General features: G+C 38.2%; 2 protein-coding genes across 3 annotated transcripts in view; one reads left to right on the top strand and one right to left on the bottom strand.

The window, feature by feature from the left end:
• Positions 1-1,336: 1,336 nt before the first annotated feature.
• tmem218 (transmembrane protein 218) lies at positions 1,337-10,372 on the bottom strand. Its single transcript, XM_077546839.1, has 3 exons — positions 10,014-10,372; positions 8,930-9,032; positions 1,337-1,972 (listed from the first exon to the last, which is right to left on the bottom strand). The coding sequence occupies exons 1-3, from the start codon at positions 10,121-10,123 to the stop codon at positions 1,838-1,840; spliced, it is 348 nt and encodes a 115-aa protein (XP_077402965.1). The 5' UTR covers positions 10,124-10,372; the 3' UTR covers positions 1,337-1,837.
• Positions 10,373-11,393: 1,021 nt separating this feature from the next.
• LOC144036631 (homeobox protein PKNOX2-like) overlaps positions 11,394-19,288 on the top strand; it is a 120,465-nt gene continuing 112,570 nt past the window's right edge. The window contains exon 1 of one of the 2 annotated variants that reach the window (XM_077547417.1): positions 11,394-11,465. Coding sequence is in view for 1 of the 2 variants with exons in the window: in XM_077547416.1 (XP_077403542.1) it covers positions 11,448-11,465 (18 nt within the window). In the remaining variant the exon portion in view is untranslated. The remainder of the gene's footprint in view (positions 11,466-19,288) is intronic. The other variant, XM_077547416.1, reaches the window with a different exon arrangement.

Below are 19,288 nucleotides of genomic sequence, written 5' to 3'. Positions count from 1 at the left end.
AACTTTTCTGGATCGCAATCCTGAAATGCAAAAGGAAGCACAATGACACTGAATTAGTATGGCACTCATTTAATTTAGCAAGCTATTCTGGTAAAAAATTATATTTAATTTTAAATGTAACATATACTGTAGCTGGTTTCTCAGCACCTCTTTCTGCAAGGACTCAGGTAATGTTTTCTGGTTATCAGGCAAACAGTCTATCTATGTCAAAACGTTCCAGATCCCACCCAGCTGAAATTCACCCGTTTTTTCAGCTTGTGTGAAATCTTGGATCTGTATTGTTATGCATACCACAAAAGGAACACAGTATAGACATGTGGGCTGGAACGAATAGGATTTGTTTTGATTCATTAGATTCCCTTTTATTATCCTAGTTGGAATTCCGCTCCACATCTCCTCAAGCTTCACACTTTTAAAAAAACAGGAAGAGGGCAAGTGTTTACATGAGCTTTAAGATTCAAAAACTCTCACTGGAAAAATATGCTCGTTCATAACTGAAATCAGTTTCATAAGAGAACATCACATTTTGGTTTTCAAGACTTATCAATCAAACCGGACAACATAAAAACTTACTAGTCCTAAATTTTGTATAATGATTGTGTAACCTCTGAAGAAATGGCTGGCTCTTAAAAAATGACAAATGCTCATGCAAAATGCAGTCCGGGACTTAGAAGCATACTGTAAATATAGATCCATGCAATTCTGTTAATGGGATAGACAACAAATTTGGCTAACCATCAATGTTCTTTGCTAATGCTGGTGCAACGCAAAGACTCTAGCTCAGGGTTAACTAATTCCAGTCCTGGAGGTCGGGAGTCCAGCATGTTTTAGATGTTTCTGCTTATCAACACACCTGATACTAAAGATCAGGATCATTATCAGGCATGCTAAAGAGCTGATTGTATGAATCAAGTGTGCTAGTGGGCGGAAACATCTAAAACCTACAGGACTCCGGACCTCCAGGACCGGAATTGGTAAACCCTGCTAGCTGAACAATGACATTCTTAAAAGGTCAGTGCAATGGTTCTTAACCTGGGTTTGATCGAACCCTAGGGGTCCTGTGAGTCAGTCTCAGGGGTTCGGCGGAGGTCAAGACACACACCCAACTCATACCCCTTTCAAAAAATTTGAATATCATGGAAAAGTTTATTTACTTCCATGGTGGGGGTTGTATTTTAACTTGAGCGACACATTCATGCACAGTATAAAAATTTGCAGTGCATAGCAGTCTAATGGATTAATAAAGAGTTAAGATTTTTTTTTTTATTATTAATTATGTCCCTTTGTCACTGGCATGTTGCCTGTCCTTTTGCTTTAACAAGACAAAAAGGCTGTATTTGTGTATTTCTTTTCTTTTATTGTTGAAATTGAAATAAAACAAAAAGGAATAATACAGGTTAGTCACCAGCACTATTATATAATAATTAAAATAAACAGAAGCCGCTTGAAACAGGGTTCAAAATTTGTTTTAAAACTGAAACACACAATTGAAAAAAATTGTAGGCAAACAAAACACTTCACAAGACAGTGCCTCAATACGCATTCAACTATCGTAATTCTCTAGATGAACCCAATACGAAGCTAGATAAAACACAAATAATGATCCCTAACTTGAGCCTAATATGAAGCTATTGTAGTATCTGATGCATCTTGAAAAAAAGAAAAAAAAAGAGTTAAGTTACACAGCTTGGACCACGACAGATAAACAACCTATAGGAAGTTGGCCATGGGAAAGTTTCTCTAGTTATTTTAATTCCAGTCGGTGATGGGGCCTCTTGCTGGATTCTCTTCTTTTAGGTTGTTAACATCAGCAATGTGATCCAGTGCCAACTTTTTTTTAGTGTGTTCGCAAAGCTTTAGCATAGACAGGCTCCAAGAAATGAAAGGGCAGCAGCATGAACAGGGCGCTGAGAAAGATCACACTCGCTAAAGCCAGTAGGACATAGCGAGCGATGAACAAAGTGTCCACTATCTGTGTAGAGAAAAAGAAGAAATCATTTCTTTAGTGTGACGTTTTTGACTACATTGTATGTATGGTACTTGAGAGAGAAGCTACAATTCAATCAAAAAGTTAAGTTGCTGGCACTTGTAATTTGACATTTGATCATTTTTAGTCAATAGATGTCAGGAGAGCTTTCACTAAACATAATCAGAAGCACCATAGCAAGGGGGGAGGGAAAATTGCGGGATGTAAACAAATAGTCTTTCAAAGTCAGTAAGTAGCAATAATTGCCAACCTGTGAAATACGTAACTGGGATTATTTTTTTCTTTATCTCTTCTTTATCCTTTTCTCCATCTAAGTGTACATTGTTTTGATAATAGTATTGATCTAAAAACAACCTAAAAATTAGACAATTAAACTTGTACTACATCATTTATTGTCTGACCTTGATTAGGTCCACCTGCACACAAGAGGTGATCAGAATAAAAAATAACTTTAACTATTTTACTGCCACACGTTATTCAAAAAACAACCCCGCCAGTGCTAGCCGATTTCGAGCACTTAACTCTTTCACTGCCACTGACGTTAAAAGACGTCAAGTAAAAACCTACGGAGGGCTGCCAATGACGTTAAATGACGTCATCCAAATTTTTTATTTTTTATTTTTGAAACGGGTAGAGGGAACCCTTCCGCATCTGTGGTGAAAGTTTCCAGCAAGTCTGTTGTGCCTAATGACTATTTTTGGCCCCTAGAGGACAGCGATGACTCTCTTTTGACAAGATTAGGTAGGCGTCAGCAGAAGACGTGAGGCGGGGCTAGAGTGTTGAGGGGACATTGGCTGAAGAAGCCATAATGGCGACCGGTTTGCAAGTAGCTCACGGTCGAGCCGTTTTTTTCAAAGACAAAAAGCATCGACCAACGCTATAAAGAGCACATTGATGACGACGATGATCATCATCGATGATGATGATGGTGACTCCGAGGTTGACGGCCAAGTTGGAAGCGTTGACGCGGCGGCTATGACGACGTCATAAAAGGTTCACGGGCGAGCGATGCCAACACCGGAAAACGCGGAGCACAACCGAGCACGCTCAGCGCGACGTTCAATCGGACGACGAAGAGTGCCCCGAGTCCAATGCATATTCATCGGAGGAGTGTGTACAGTCTGCTACTTGCTATTCCCCGGAAAAAAAGGCAGTTTGCACGTGAAACGCACAAAGCGAAAGTGAAACTAATCTGTTGTGCGAGTCCTGCTGCGTCTCCTTGCACGCAGGGGAGCGTTATAAAAAGAAAAACTGTATTTGAAACATCCACATAATTGTAAGTAGTACCACAGTTGCACACATTTGTAAATAGTTAGCGAAATTGTTTTGTCAAATTGTTACACTGTTGAATCGAAATAAACGTATTTTGCAAACTAAAAACACTTTTTCATTGTTGGTGAAAGCGTTTTACAGAAGTAAAGCACTATTTAGGTGTTTGTGGCATCATTCATGGACAAAAAGAAGTGTACAATTCACTAGAGTGCATGAAATAACATCGTTTCACAAAAAGCTTGTTTTCTCCGCTTTTTGTTTCAAAACAGAGAATTTCGGTGAAAGTAACCATTTTCTATTGTTGATTACTGAAGAACGGAATAAGGTAGAAACAAACTTTTTTTTCTGATGAAAGATGAGAGTCCAATCTTTCATTTGGTAGAATGTGTGTTTCCATAGTCCAAACACAACATTTTCTGTGGACCTTGAAAGATCAGCAGCCAAAATGCTTAAATCGGCTGGCACTGGGGACAACCCGTTTCTGAAAACGTCTGGCAGTGAAAGAGTTAAAAAAAAAGTTTTTATTTGAATAATTTTTTTCTTTTTTTTCATAATACAAAAGACAAACGTCACAAACATAACCAACAAACCCCAAGAAACCAAGCAAAAAAACAATTTGACAAGACAAGCTAAACCAAGGACTATGTAAACAAACACACACAAAAAACAGACATCACAGACATGACCAAATTTTGATTTCCAGCATTTTAACTCATCTTTCAAGACAAACAGAATATTGTGTACTATGACTACATGAACATGATTGGATTCCATTCTTTCATTAGAAAAAAAAGTATGTTTGTACTTTATTCCTTTCTTTAGTAATCACCATTTGAAAATAGGTAAATTGAGTGACATCAAGAGAAAATAGAAAAATAAAGAGAAAACAAGCTTTTTGTGAAAAGATACATTTTCTGCACAACAGTGACCGGTGGAGAGGGGCCTCGCTTGGTGTACAACATTTAAGTGGGTCGAAAAAAGACAGAACTGCCGTGTACTGCAGTACAGGTGAGCCACTCTTTCTCCTGCAGCGCCTTCCCTTTTTTTTTCTTCATAAGATCCCCTCAAATGCTTCCACTTTTCTACCGGCATCGTGGTGGCCGTGCTAAATACTTTAGCTAATGCTAGCAAAAAAAATGTTTCTGAGATACTTTTTTTTTTTGCATACTATTGAGTCTTTTTTTAAATGAATTATTAGTTCACCACTAGATGGCGCTAGGAACCATTGACTGTAGCTTTAAGCACTATTTACAGCAGTTGTACCCAAATAACAATAATCTCGTAAATTAATTCTATAAAAATGTGCATCATATCTTGTAAACCTTAAATATGTACAATGAGATTACATTGCAAGCTACACAAAGAATTGGCCTGGATGTCACTATTGTACATACAACCCTAAATCACGGTTTGTTTTCAAAAATAAATAATAAAAAGTAAAAACAGTGCAACACAAATGTCTTAAATATGATACATTCAAATACTGGTAAAACAAACACGCAGGGCAAGGACTAGATTAAATTACTGCATAATTTCCTTCCTTTCCTCCTTCCTTTCTTTCTTTCCTTCCTTCCCTTCCTCCTCCCTTCCTTCCATCTATCCATCCATCAGCTGAGGTCAGGTCTTGATTTTTAATAAAAATTTGAGTTTATGTAGGACATATTTTGTCCCGACTCTCAGGAATACTGTACAGCTGAGGTGACTTAATAATAATATTGTCATTACTCTGCAATGTGTACAGTGTAAGCTTTTCAAAGCAGAGTAAACAATCAGTGGGTTGATTTTAGCAGAAAGGCCTTGTGCAGAAAACCTGAATGTGCTGCCTCTCTCTTGCTTGGCGACGTCAAGGTTTGCACAAAGGCTACATAATGTGAGCAGGCCAGGATGGGGATCTGCTCTGCTTTTTCTTTTGGGTGGCAGCTTGCTTGGCAGATCTGGCTGGCTTACTGGCACGACCCAGAGGCTACATGGGGGAGTGTTTGTTCTGTGTTGCTGAGATAAAGCAGAGCAGGCCTTTGTGGCAAGCTTGTATGCAGAGTACACACATGCAAATGTGTACATACAAACATGTACATACTTTTTCGAAGCAAGATGAATATGCTTCATGGCTTCTATTAGAGCTGATATTAAGTTTAGGGACAGGTTGTGTATCTATCCATGATTTTATTATTTTATGTGCCTCTGATCTCTGAATGTGTAAATAGTCGTCGAGAACAGTGCTTTTCAACCCTGGTCCTCGGAGCACACTATCCAGCCTGTTTTTCATGTCTCCCTATTCCCAACGCAGGTGATTCCAATGACAGCTCATCAGCAAGCTCTGGAGAAGCCTGATAACGATCATCACCTGTGGTCTGAGGAAGGCAAAATGGAACTGTTTGGCCTTAATGACCATTGCTTCTTTTGGAGGGAAAAGCGAGACAGTTCTAAGCCTGGAACAGCATCCCAACTTTGCAATACAGGGGTGGCAGAATCATGTTGTGCGGTAGGAGTGACTGGTGCACTTCACAAAATAAATGGCAGGAACATTATTTGGAAATACTGAAGCAACATGTCAAAACATCAGCCAGGAGGTTCAAGCTTCGGCAAAAACGGGTCTTCCAAATGGACAATGAAGCTACTGGTAAGCAAATTGTCAAGTTGGCTACAAAGTGGCTTAAGGATAACAAAGTCAATCTTTTGGAGGGCCACCACAAATCCCTGATCTCAATCCTATAAACAAGACATGGGCAGACCTCTAAAGCGTGTATGAGGAAGGCGGCCTAAAAACCCGAACCACCAACTTCTTCAGTTGGTCGCACCAGCGCAGTATTTGGTCCTATTCTTTTCTGGGGAGGTGCAGCGTGACCATATTTGCTGATGTAAAGTTGTCTTATATTGTTTTGTATGGGTAAAGATTGACAGTTACTGAATACAGTATATATTTGCAAAACATTTTACTGTAACAAAATGTTTGGCTGCAACAAGCAATGCCTGATGAAACAAGTTGGTCTTTTCATAAAAAATGAAAATAAAGGCTTTGCTATTATGTGAACATTATTTTGGTTATATTGTAGTTACAGGAGGCAGCTCTTGCAGTATGGGGAGAGATTTGTTTCAACATTATTCACAGTCCTGCAACACTTCGGACATGATGATAATCTTCTACGACTCTCTAAAGACACAAGATTGTCGTGAGTTTTGACACCCTTGGATGGGAAGGGGTCAAATGTGGACCAAAACAGCCCAATTTACTTTATGTGTGTACATGGCCAAAGCTGCTGTTTTTTACGAACAGGGAGTTTATTCCAAAAGCCGACATTTGCTATGCATTAGGGGTGGGCGATATACAGTAGCTTAAAAATTATATCACGATATTTCAACAAAATTTGTGGTGGCAATATTTTTGATGATATTGGTAATAATTACTTAACAATACATTTGTGATTGGTGTTTCAGAATGATAGCCTTTTTTATTGCACGCAATATTTAAAATCACCCTTTTTTATTGAAATGAAAACAAAGTACAAATATAGCGCAACTGTATAAGTGACACAGCATAAATGGGGGGCGGGGGTGTGATTAGTGTTTTCCGAGCAAGGTCTAATTGTAACATAATTGCTTAAAGCTTAATGACTAAATACAAAGAATACACAAATCTTCAGAAGTCAGTAGCCTCATACCTGTTTGTGCTCTTGCAAATTGCACGAGTCAAGATAAGTCAAGAAGTCTATTATTTTCTCCTGTGTGATTGATCCTGGGGGCAAACTTCACTGATGATTTGGTAGCAGCCAATTCATGGCATCAAGCTTTGCACATCGCATGCAAATGTGTTGCTGGAAAAAAAAATCCTACTGATTGTTTAGGAAGTGGGTATTTTGCTGTGATCGGCAACTATTATGTGAGCGTTATTTTTCTGTAAATGTCTCTGATTGGTCAATCAGAGGAGCGAGTAATTCTTGGACTGCCGTTGAATACTGTGACTGCTTGTAGACATTTACAAGTGGTTATGAAGAACAGAAATGTGCACGTTTAGGCCGGTGCACGGTCAGACGGACACACCTCATGAGCACTTTTAGCTTAGCATTGCAAAGTCACATCAATTAGGTGGCAAGTTGACGGTCACGGCAAAATAACCACCGTGGATTGGTTATCTTGTCCAAACAATACGCAACCACTTCATCCAATCACTGTCTGTATTTTTTTCTTTCATAAGGAGTTTGTCTAATAACGAGTGCTCCAACAATGCTCGGTTAAAACTTTTGTTCACTTTTACGCTGAATAACAAAATGAGCTGTTATGTCCTCCCTATGTGTCTTTAGCCTGTGCATATTCAGCAGTGTGTTAAAACTCTTGTTTGTGTTTCTTCCTAACTGGTAACTGTTTTGCTGCATAATTTGCAAACAATTATATTTTGCATCATAACTGACCTCTTGTAACCAAACAACCTCCACACAACATAGGTAGCTCCTACTTTAGGCACTAAATCCTTTTTTGAGGCTGAACACATGACAGACTCCTACGCTCTCTGACATTGTTGTTATGCTATAACAAAGAAGGCGTGTAAGTCCAAATGGACACAATGACATATGATGTTATGGATTACGTCATCACCAGGGTTGGAGGGTTACTTTTAAAATGTATTCCGTTACAGTTACAAGTTACCTACTAAAAATGTAGTTAGTAACGTAATCCAAGTACCATGATATTAGAGTAATGTAACTTGATTATTTTGGATTACTCCAATACCAAGTTTGCTCATGAAGACAAAATAAAACTTTATATCACCACAATATATATTTCTATTCAGTGTGCCACTGCTATTTGCGGGTGATAGGGACCCAGGCAGCCTACTAATAGCAAAAATCATTGTATAATTGACACACATTAAAATGTATGAATAGATGGTTGGTTGGTTGATTGATTAATTAATTGATTGATTGATTCAAGGTCATATGCTGTTTCGAACTGTCACTGAAAGCAACCACACCTCACAGATAGATAGATAGATAGATAGATAGATAGATAGATGTTGGTGGAATGGGTAAGAAAATGGAAAATTTGCTTTTGAAAGCAACATTTCCCATGGTAGCTCATTTCACCCACACGCATGTATGCACTAATACTGATATGAGGATGACCATGCGTGATATCAACTGCAAAAACTTTTCTCCCAGTTACGAGTTTAGCCGTGTATATTATGTATGGGTGTTTAAATAGTGAATTGGTGGGAGGGAGATTTGTTCGGAAGGTAACTCACATTATGCCTATGGTTAGCAAGAAGCTCAGCGACGTCAACACAAACACAACAGCAGCGTGTCTCTCTTTCTCTCTCTCTCTCTCTCATCATAGAAAATTGTAATCCCTTGAAGAAATCCCCATTTTTAATACATGTTCCTGTAATCTGATTACATGTTTGTTTTTTTACCTGTACTGTAACGGAATACAGTTACATTTTTTGGGGTATTCTGATTACGTAACGCCTGTACATGTATTCCGTTACTCCCCAAGCCTGGTCATCACATCCCTACAGGATCAATTTCACAATATTTCAAATTTTTATCACCCCAAAAAATACACTGGTAATATCATATAAGGTCTGATATGGCACACCCATACTATGCATAATAGTAAATATGGGTTTAGAAGTAAAGTGTAAATTGAAGCTTGTTTTAGATTAGTGTGGAGCTTCACCTCTCTCTCTTTGAAAGCAGATGGTGTCGTTGGGCTTCGAGGGAAAAACACTAGTGCCAGGGTAATGACGAGAGCCAAGAGGAAAACCGGGATAACTCCTAGCCTGGAAAATAAATAAATACCAGTAAATCACATTCACAAACATGTTTTTTTTAACCAATGAAAATAGCAAAGTGTACATAAACATATAGGCTCTTAATCTTACTTTAAGAAATAGGCTATGGTACAGGCTACACCTACACTTTTTTACGGTAAGTGTGTATAAAAGGGTTTTTCTTGTAGGCTTTAACATCCATCCCTTCAAGTAGCTTCACCTTAAACATAAGTGAATCTAAGGCATGCTTTATAGCTGTCTAACATATATAATGTAATTCACTTTTAGCAGGGTAAGGGTTATTTATTTGTACTAATTAAGGGCATAAAAGTTAAAATCATTTTACGAGTGTGTTTGTATGCGATATCTCCATATAATGTTCGTTTTGAAGGATGAAGGCAGTTTTGTTGTTTGTTTTTAAATAATAATTAATGGCTTCAAAAGGGTAGAGTGAAGCCATGTTTTTACCCGATACAATAAACAATGTGCACTGGCTAGTTAAGTTTTACTTTATTAAATGTGTTTTTCCTTATCGTTTAGGCGGAATTCTTCTCCATTGTATTCAGAGTGGCGTGTAGGTGCGTGTATTGATACTGCTCTCACATCAGTGATCCAGTTGCTCTTTGCAGCGTCAACCCAAGCACGAGAGCCACGATTAAAACAGTAGCAATGATTAGAACGCCTTGACCAATCCAGGGAGATGGACTTTCCATTTTTGTTCCTATTGAGGGCTGCTTATCCAACGTACCAGTAAACTAATAACGTAATTATGTGTAGACGGGGAGTTTTTTCTTTTGATCTTTATCTGATTGCTAAGTAATGTCTAAATAAAATAGACAGTAAGATAAAAGCGATTGGCTCGTGGAACGTACGTAGAGTGACGCAACGTTACTTTTGTATCAGTATCCAAGATAATCTTAGGCTCACAAGTTTATAAACACTGAATTATTGGTTGCCGTAAGGACGTGACGTCTTTTTAATAGCACTCACTTTGATGATCCTGACGCTCTCAGAAGAATCATCCAAAGCCCAAAAGTCACAATCCAAACGGCAGTGATGACGAAAACGCCTGTGCCGACTCCCAAGACCGTAGTCGCCATTTATGGGGGGTTATCGGGAAAATCCGGCGTCTAGATCAAGCGTTGCTGAAACTGTTAACTGTACATGCTAACCATTCCGTTCAGATTGTGGACTGCATAATACTGGCGGGTGTACATTAGCGATACAGTGTTTTTCAATGTGCTGTCTTGGTCACGCAGATGTGCTTCGCTCATGTCAATTTGTTAGGTCTAAACAAAAATACATTACTGCGTGGCTCAAAATTAACTCCCATCCAACGCGTCCAAGCGTTTAATCACTTCCTAGTAACAGAAAGCTAAAGTGTGATTGGAGATCTGAAATCTGGACTAGCCAATCGAATGCGTTGTTACTAAAAAAAAAAAAACGGGCCATGTGGGGATAGTGGATTGTGGAAAAGAGCTTCACTATGTTCTGTGTTCATGGCCTTACTGTTACACAGATTCGTCATGTAATGTTTTTACGGCCGTTTTGTTAGTCCAGTAGGTAGTGACTATCCTAAACGTCAATCATCTAAAGCACGCAAGCACGCCTATAATGGCACCGTCGCACGCTATTTTACACAAGTTTGTTTAAGTGACATCAAGCTCATCCAAACCCGTGGTCTATGTTCCAAGTACATAACATACAGTAAGTGCAGTACAGAGTTGCAACTTAAAGACGTGCAGTAGTTGAAAAGAGCCGACAGGTGGCGGGCCTGATCCGCCTTCGAAAATGTGGTTTTGAGAGTTACCCTTAGTTTTGCTTTTAAATTAATTTGAACAAATTTGTTGTAGTTCTTCCCACCCCTTTTCGATCATTTCAGTGAAGTTACTGTGCTGATTTGAAATTAGATGATACACGAGTGTAAAACGGTAAAACAACTTGTTTTGTGTTGTTCATACAACACAGTCGATAATTATTTGACAATTACTTGCACTTAGAACGTAGTGCTATTGTGACTTTGTTGGGACAAACAATAATTTGTGAGTACAGTAGGGTACGGCCCGTTTTTTTCAATTTTTACACTTTTAATATTTACGTATTATATGTCTAAATCACTGTAACCTGATTATATAATATTGTGACCGTTGCTTTTGGCCATCACCTGCAACCATACAACCCGAACACGGTATCAAAAGGGTATAACCTCTAAATCATATTCTTTTTTTATATCTATCTTTAGTACCCAACAAGTATTGTCGCATTTCCGATGGACACTTGAAGGCATCAGCGGCACTGTGGGGTTGAGAAAATGGGGGAGCGGAGACAGAGCGAGACAGCATTAGGTGGGAGGGGCTTGCTATGTCTGACGTCATTTGCTGCGTGGAGGAGTATAGGCTGTGCTGTCAACCCTGTGTCAGTCTGATGAAGATTGGCATGCAGGTAAGCTGTCATTCATTTTCAATGTCAGTGCTTGTGAGCAGGGCTTTACATTTGAGCGGCCCTTTCCCCCTTTCCCCCCCTTCTTTACAAAAGGCAGGACATTGTTCATGGAGTCAGACAGGCAGCCAGGCCACAGCAAGAGAGGGAGGGAGAGGGAGGAAGGGAGGAAGGGAGAGAGGGAGGGGGCAGTAGAGGAGGGGAGAAGAAAGAGGGAAAGGAGGGAACACGTCTTCTTGTGCTGGAGGGACAGACCAGTGGATTTTTTTTTCTACGTTTGGATTTAAATGTGTCGGCGATTTTCGCGGCGAATGCACGTCGGATGTATTTTAGATGGTGGTTGTTGTTTGTTATTGTATATTATTAGTTCGAGGCTATATCGGACATTGTTTGTTTTAATGCATTTGTCGCTAAACAATTAAACATTAGAACGGATTGATTGTACACGAGTAATTGCTGTGAGATTGAACCTTTTGTGACTATATGGTTGATCCATTACATTTCAAAATAATTTGGAATTTCAAACTAAACGCTGAAGGACATAATGTTGCACTGATTCACGGACGCGTTTATCAATGCGAAACCTGCGATTTATAAAAGTGAAAACTGAAAGCTAGCAGTGCTCGACTCAGATACGTAGGTCTTCAGCATTTTCACCCCTCCCAAAAAAACAACTATTATCTACATTGAAAACTCAAAAAATACATTTGTAAAATTGTGGCAAGTAACTGTCTTTTGTTTAAAAAAAAAAAAAAAAAAAGAGGGAGAGAGAGAAAGAAGCCATATGTATGTATATATGACCCTGTATATTGACCCTCAGCTGCTCTTTGAGGGTGAATGTTTACCTTTATACTGCCAGACTAAAAGGAACAACCAAGTAAATTTACCTTCTTTGGGATGCTTACCAATTTATATTCCCCAAGACAAAATATTACTTCACCATGGTTAGGCTACTCATCATTACTCTTATCAGGCATATTTGACTCAGACTTTAAAGTCTGGCAGGCTACTTTCAAGACATGACCATTGATTATTGTTCCGAATACTTTTCTGAATGCTCTTGCAAGTTCCAGATTGACTGACCTGCTCATCCTTTGAACTAAATCTAGTTGATTTTTTAATATATATATTTGTATATATATATGTGGTTTTTTTTCTGTATACGTGTCAGCTTTGAAGCATGCCCAATATGCTATGTTAACCTCAAATAGATTACTAGAACACTCATAGCCATAGCTACAGTATAGCTGGACATAATCACATCTCTTCACAAAAATAGAAGTTAGCTGAAATAAATTAGAAAATATACTTCTTAGTTATTCATTAGTATGGGAAAGTTGCAACCAAAAAAGGGCTCTAGTCTCACCAGTGAATACTTGAATCACAGCCCTTTTCCATAATAGGTTAATTAAATATGCGCTAGCCATTTATCGACTACTGTAATCATATGCTTCCCTGAGAAATCACAATTGCAATTTAGACCACTTTAATTTCGACTGTCAGATATATTTGACATGTGCAGGTTCTGAGGATTAAGTGATGTCACTGTCACCCTGTCCCTACTACCTTTTTCTCAACTGAAAGTCTGAATACATTGATGGAAACATCAGTTGAAAAGAATCACCACCAATTGCCCATGGTGATGTTTGTTCTTTGATATAATGTGTCATCAGTTAGGGACAATACCAATTGAGTGTATTTCTGAATCATGCTGAGATCTTAATTAAGGATTTGTGTCATTGGACATGCAGCCCGCAAGTATTCTGTCACTATTTACATATTTCTGTTCACACTATCGAAAGCTGAGGAAGAACAATATCCTCCAGCTTTTTTAGAGTAGGGGGAAACTGTTAATAATGGGTTTGCTCACATAAACTGGAGGTAAACACAACATACATTATCGTCCAAAACAAATATGTTTGTATTTTAAAATGAAGGAAATGGACTAGAAAGCAAAGACCAACAATAACCAATATAAATAAATAAAAAATAAAAACAATATATGTTTTCCCGATTTATCTAACTTTCAATATTTGAGTAATTACATCTTTAATTGCAGGCTTTGTTAGCATTCAGACTGTGTGACGTGAATTTCCTTTCTGTAAATCAGGTTGGAAAAAGAGGATGTTTAGAATTATTCATAAGCCTTTCGTCTGCTTGGTATCCTCAGCAGAGTGCATGGAGTCCTCATCCAAGCCCGCAAGCGATGCGATGTGTTTCGTTCTATTATATTCAATAGTGCAACGAACCTTTAGTCAGTTGTGTTGTGTTGCATGTTTTTGGCCTTGTCATGGCCCTCACAGTTCATGCCCACTAAGCCCGCTTGATTCCGACTGCTCTCAAGAGGAGGCAGAGGCCTCTTTTTACCGTCAAGACAGCTCAGCATCAAGACAGGCAGCACGCTTACCCTTGCTCGTTCCGCAGCCAGTGTTACACATTGGCATGATACTAAGTAAGCCACTAGGGAGCAAGGTCGGAGTGAGATGGATTGGCTTAATTTATGTTCCGGGCAGGTCAGCAAGTATTCATGATCTGCCAGACTGCCATATACTCTGAGGAACATGGTGATGTCGTGAAAATAATTGGTGTTAACTTTGTTTTATATCTTATTGCCTTTCAAAGGAATTGAAACACTGAGACCAATTACAATTATTTTTTTTGTAAACTAAACCATTTGCTTTTAAGATCAAAAGATAAATATTCGCTATTATGTTGTAACTAAAGCTGAAATGTTCATATTTTTCCATGTCAAACTAAGTAGTAATTGGCTTCACTGTTCCAATACTTTTGGAGGAGAGTATAATAGCAATAGCTTATGTTTTTAATTCTTCAAAATAGGATTGCTCCATTATGAAGAAAATATTAATCACGATTAATTTGGTAATAATTTAAATCACGATGAGGGTGATCACTTGTTTTTTTGGTGCAAAACAAGAAAATGTGTAAACGAAAAAATATTGAGACAAATACATTTATTTGAAACACTATAATTATGCATGTTTCTTTTGGGCCAAACAAGATTTATTAAATTAGTCATTTTAAAATAAAAAGGGTGCAAATATATACATTTAAACATCTCAAAATGATCTTTTATTTTTGTTTGCGATCATGCCAATGCTGTAAATGTGTAGTGTAATAATTGAAATTGTAATTGAATTTTGATTAATTGCACAGCCCTACTTCAAAATGCTAAAAAGAACAAATTTTGCATCTGGAAATTTTGTTGTTGTCATTCCTTATTGATTCAGTTAAGCACATGAAAATCAATTGGCCTTCGTCTTGCTTTCCTCATATTTTTACCATCTCATATCTACAGAGGAGTGATGCGGGAGGAGGTAGAAATCATATTTTATGAAAAAGAGGCAAGCCTGTTCGAGCGTCTCATCTCACGGAGACATCTCCTTTTTTTTTCTCCCTAAGGATGACGTCACGTCATTGCCACGCGTAATAAATGATCCGGCTGCCTTGCTAAATTACTAATATCACCACCACAAGTGTCATCTTTATACTTCATGTTTCAAGTGGGATTAAATTAAAGTCAAATATAAAGTCACAACTGTTACTCGAAACAACTTTGCCGATTCACGTACGTGACGTGTCCTGGACCTCGCGGATGCGTCAAGCATAAATCAAGCTTAATGCCCCCGCCCGCGCAGAGCGCAATTGGACTGTTGATGACGTTGAGGTTGGATATATGCGACCTGGCCGTTCAGACTGCGGTCGCATTGCAAAAATTCGGATACGTATCCGATCTAGGACCACATATGAAAGTGACCCGGGTCGCATATGAAAAAAATCGGAATTGAGCCGTTCAGACTGACATAAAAAAGTCAGATACAGGTCGCATTTCGGCAAAAAAAATCCGATCTTGGTCGCATTTGTTTGCAGTGTGAACGTAGCCTAAGGATTTCGGCATCAGCAGGAACCATTCCACAATAATGCAATAGAATAGTAGTCAAATAATTTTTCTGCGATCATTGGGGGATGCATACACACGTATTGATGTGCATGCGCACACACACGCAAATACACGCACACACACACCATTAGCATGGCTATGTACACCCTAATGTCCTCAGCATCCACCCTGTCGGAATAAGTTCTTTTGATGTAATTATTTTTGCAGTAAAAACAGTTATGTTATTTCTAGACATCAGTAGTTATTATTCAAGGATCAAGCCCAAAATCAAATTAGCAACATCTTATTATATATTCTGTATTTAAAGACGCTGAACCTCATTGTGCCTTTGGTTCTTATCTCTAGTGGAATGTAGATAATCCTAATAAATGAGGAGTGCTTCACACAGAGAAATATGAAGCCTGGCAGTAAATACAGAATGTATTATAATTTGAGAATCCTGGTAAAAGCTGAAGTGGGAGAGGTCCAAAGTATTTGATTTCAATTCAACAGCAGATCAACGGTTAGGAAATCTTGGCAAGTAGAGCCCACTGCTTTCGTGCTTGCTACTCATTTTGATAAATGGCTATTACAGATGAAATGGTTTGAAAACTTAATATCACGGTTATAGTGACCAAAAGGATCACAATTATGATGTGACGAAAAGAAAAGTAAACAAACAATACATGCACCGAAAGCAAATACAATAAGTATACCATGTAACATCAGCAGCTGAGCTCACTTTTTTTTCTCATGAGAAATTTGAAAAGAAAAAGCCAAAAGGGATTTTCATGTACCGGTATTAAAGACACTTGAAATGTAGGTATTTCAAAATCAGTAGTTTGTTTTTTGTTTGCATAGATGAACACAAAATAGTGCTTAACTTGTGTGTTTATAACGTAAAAAACAATGCCCCAGCCAATTGGCGAGTGCACTTTAAAAACATGGCATGAACACATTATCCTCATTCAAAGGGTGAAAAAAGTGCTTGCTACCATTCGCAAATAAACACACATCTGAGGCTGCTAACCGCTAGCACGCTAAACTGAAGAGATTTCTATTTCAGTCTAGTCTGTTTAACGGCTATATATACACAGTAGTTCCCTCAGAATAATGACTTTTAAGCATGGTGGACGCGTATCAATAACACCTTGCTTCACGCTGTTAGCTGCCAGCGCTATCGCTAATCTTCTTGCTCTACTGCACACATGCTGCATCATAGAATATAAACGCGGAGGCAGCTACAAAGCATTTTAGACACTTACTCTCAAAGAGGTAAGGGAATTAATTTGTTTCAGGGTTTCGGTATACTGTAAGCTGGTTTAATGGAAATTGTGCTAAACACATTTCTAAGTCCAAAGGAAAAGGAGAAGAGACCATCCCATACTATGAAGTGCTTTAATGCGAACTCTGTCAATTTTTGTGAGCTCCTGCTATTTGACCATTTTGAAAGAGTATCAAGAATTTCTAACTGATGTCACCCTTTCTCTCCATACTATAGGCGGAAATTGATCAAGCGTAACACTTAAACTAAAACCGTTTTTTTTTTAATGACCATAAATCTGTGTAACATAACTATTAATTTGATGTACTAAAGACCTTTTAAAGGGAAAATAAGAATCTAACCCACACAGTGACCACGTCTCCGGTTTGCAAGCACTGAGCGCTAACAGTGAGCTAAAATTCTGGGGAGCCGACAAACCTAAGGATTTTATTTGAACACTTATGAAGTGAGGTACGGAAAAAGCTGACCTACTTTTTTCTTTAAGAAAAAAAGTAATGACCTTTTTTCATTTTTTAATTAAAATTACATTTTTATTTTATCTACAATAATATTTTCTATGCGGCTTGATTACTTTAAATACAACATTCTAAATAATCTTGCATTTGTGGAATATGAGTTAAGTGGCAAAATCTACCTGTTTTTATCCATATCCGGGGTTATATAATTTATTTGATTATTTTTGGGAAAGGGATTATTTGTGATAGTGATCCTCACTGGTGGTACCCGCTGGTCAATGGTGTGAGTAACCTGAATAGTAATACTAGTGACAAAACAGCGGGCAAGTTGGCATATTCAAGAGTTGAAAGTTTTTTTTAGGGGCTTGTTTAGGTGGCTAATGTCGAGATGCTTTCGTTACAATAAGTATGGCTATCGTTACAATGACGACACATGGATGGGATCTGGCCTGGCAGATGTGCTTGTTCTGGCCGGCGTTGTCTCTGCCACGTCGCTTGATGATGCAGACGTAAAGATTTCTTGACTGGTATTCATCTCTTGGTATCAAACCCAATTGTTATGTCTATATTTTCATTAACTCTGTTTCCTAAGTACAAATGAAATGTGTACAACTTGAGTGCTTTGTTCCATTCACATTCTCATTTTTTTCTACTTCAAGCTCTGTGTTTGACTACTGCAGACACAGTGGTATCCGTTTCTCACCATTGCAGCACAGTTTCCAGCAGGGTCTGTGTTGTTCCTCCGCTGTTACTTTTATTGCAAAGTTAACAGTCAACAGAAGTTAGAAACTCATTAAATGAATGTCTTTTTATAATCACTTTTAGTTGTTTGCTTGTTTTTTGTTTTGTTTCCTGGGGTCATCAACATTTATGGTATAGTTATTTGTAGATGAGTTGCAGTAAAGAAGGATGCATGCTGCTGCAATTAAATGGTGATAGCGGTATAGAGTGCTTTTTAAAAGAAACATATTTAGATAATTTTAACAAAAAATTGCAGCATTTAAGTTGTCACTAAAGGTGCTCATATGTTAGTATTTTATTATATTTCATACCTTCAGCTTGGGAGACAGCAGATCTACTCCCTGAGCCACGCAGTTCCTGCTTTGTGTTAGTATATCGCTCGTGTCAGCTGGAATCTTCCTAACTCCAACAGACCAAAAACAATGTTTTTGGTCTCTTGGAGATAAGCAAACAGTAGGAGGGGCTTAGCTCAGGTCACCTGGGGAAAGTGGGGTAACTATGCAAAAAAAAAATAATTTTAGAAGGGGGCAAATACTTTCTCCTGGTACTGTATTTCATTCAGAATAAAAAACATGCTCTTTCTTGAGTGTGTTTGCTGGAGATGTGTGCACGTCTCGACTGGCCGATGATACATATTTTCATTTTTAAATTGTACTATATTTTTCAAATAGATTCCAGTAACATCTACAAATCTGAGGAAAACATCATGCTCCATGATTTTACAACCATGCTCATATTTCAGTGAAGCACAATTCTTTGGTGGTTGCACATGTCAGAGGTCTTGATGGTAGAATACATGAAGATGAAAGGTGCTTGTGCCCAAGTGCATAAATAAGGTTTATTCGCTAATGGGTAAATATGGTGCTATGTGCGCAGCTGGCAAGTTTGTTTTTAGTTTGAGTTGCCATATTTGAATCCATCTGGCAATAATTTTTTGAATTGCCATTATATAATTGATTACCACAGGGAATAAGAGATAGCGGTACCATCTGTTGATCGATGTGAAAAAGCAGGAGTCGATTAAGGGCATCAACAGGAGTGGTTAAAGATGTCACATCAATCCCCGTTTGTTTCACCATTCTGCGATCGATTAGGTTGTCGTTAGCCTTGGAATCTCCAAGAGTAGAGAGAGGTAATGACAGTAATCTACCAAAAGAAAGAAAATTCCATCCAAAAATTCCAGTTAGACTGCACTTTGCACTAGACTTGTGCTGGGCCCTTTTTTGGGGGGGGGGATCAATTTACTACAACCCATTCAGAAAAATGCCCATTATAATTTTTACATTTAGGTTTATACCATGATATATGCCATTACTGTGTACACAATAAATTATGTAGAGTAAATTTGACTAAATTTTAAGTGGGACCAAATAGACTAATATAATATAAAATAATTGAAAAAAAGTCACTCAAGGGTTGAGGAACAAACTCACGACGTTCAGCTTGG

Source organism: Vanacampus margaritifer, chromosome 16 (assembly GCF_051991255.1).
Source record: "Vanacampus margaritifer isolate UIUO_Vmar chromosome 16, RoL_Vmar_1.0, whole genome shotgun sequence".
Classification (NCBI taxonomy): Eukaryota; Metazoa; Chordata; class Actinopteri; order Syngnathiformes; family Syngnathidae; genus Vanacampus; species Vanacampus margaritifer.
Note: the sequence above shows the minus strand (reverse complement) of the source record. Positions and strands in the feature narration are given on the sequence as shown.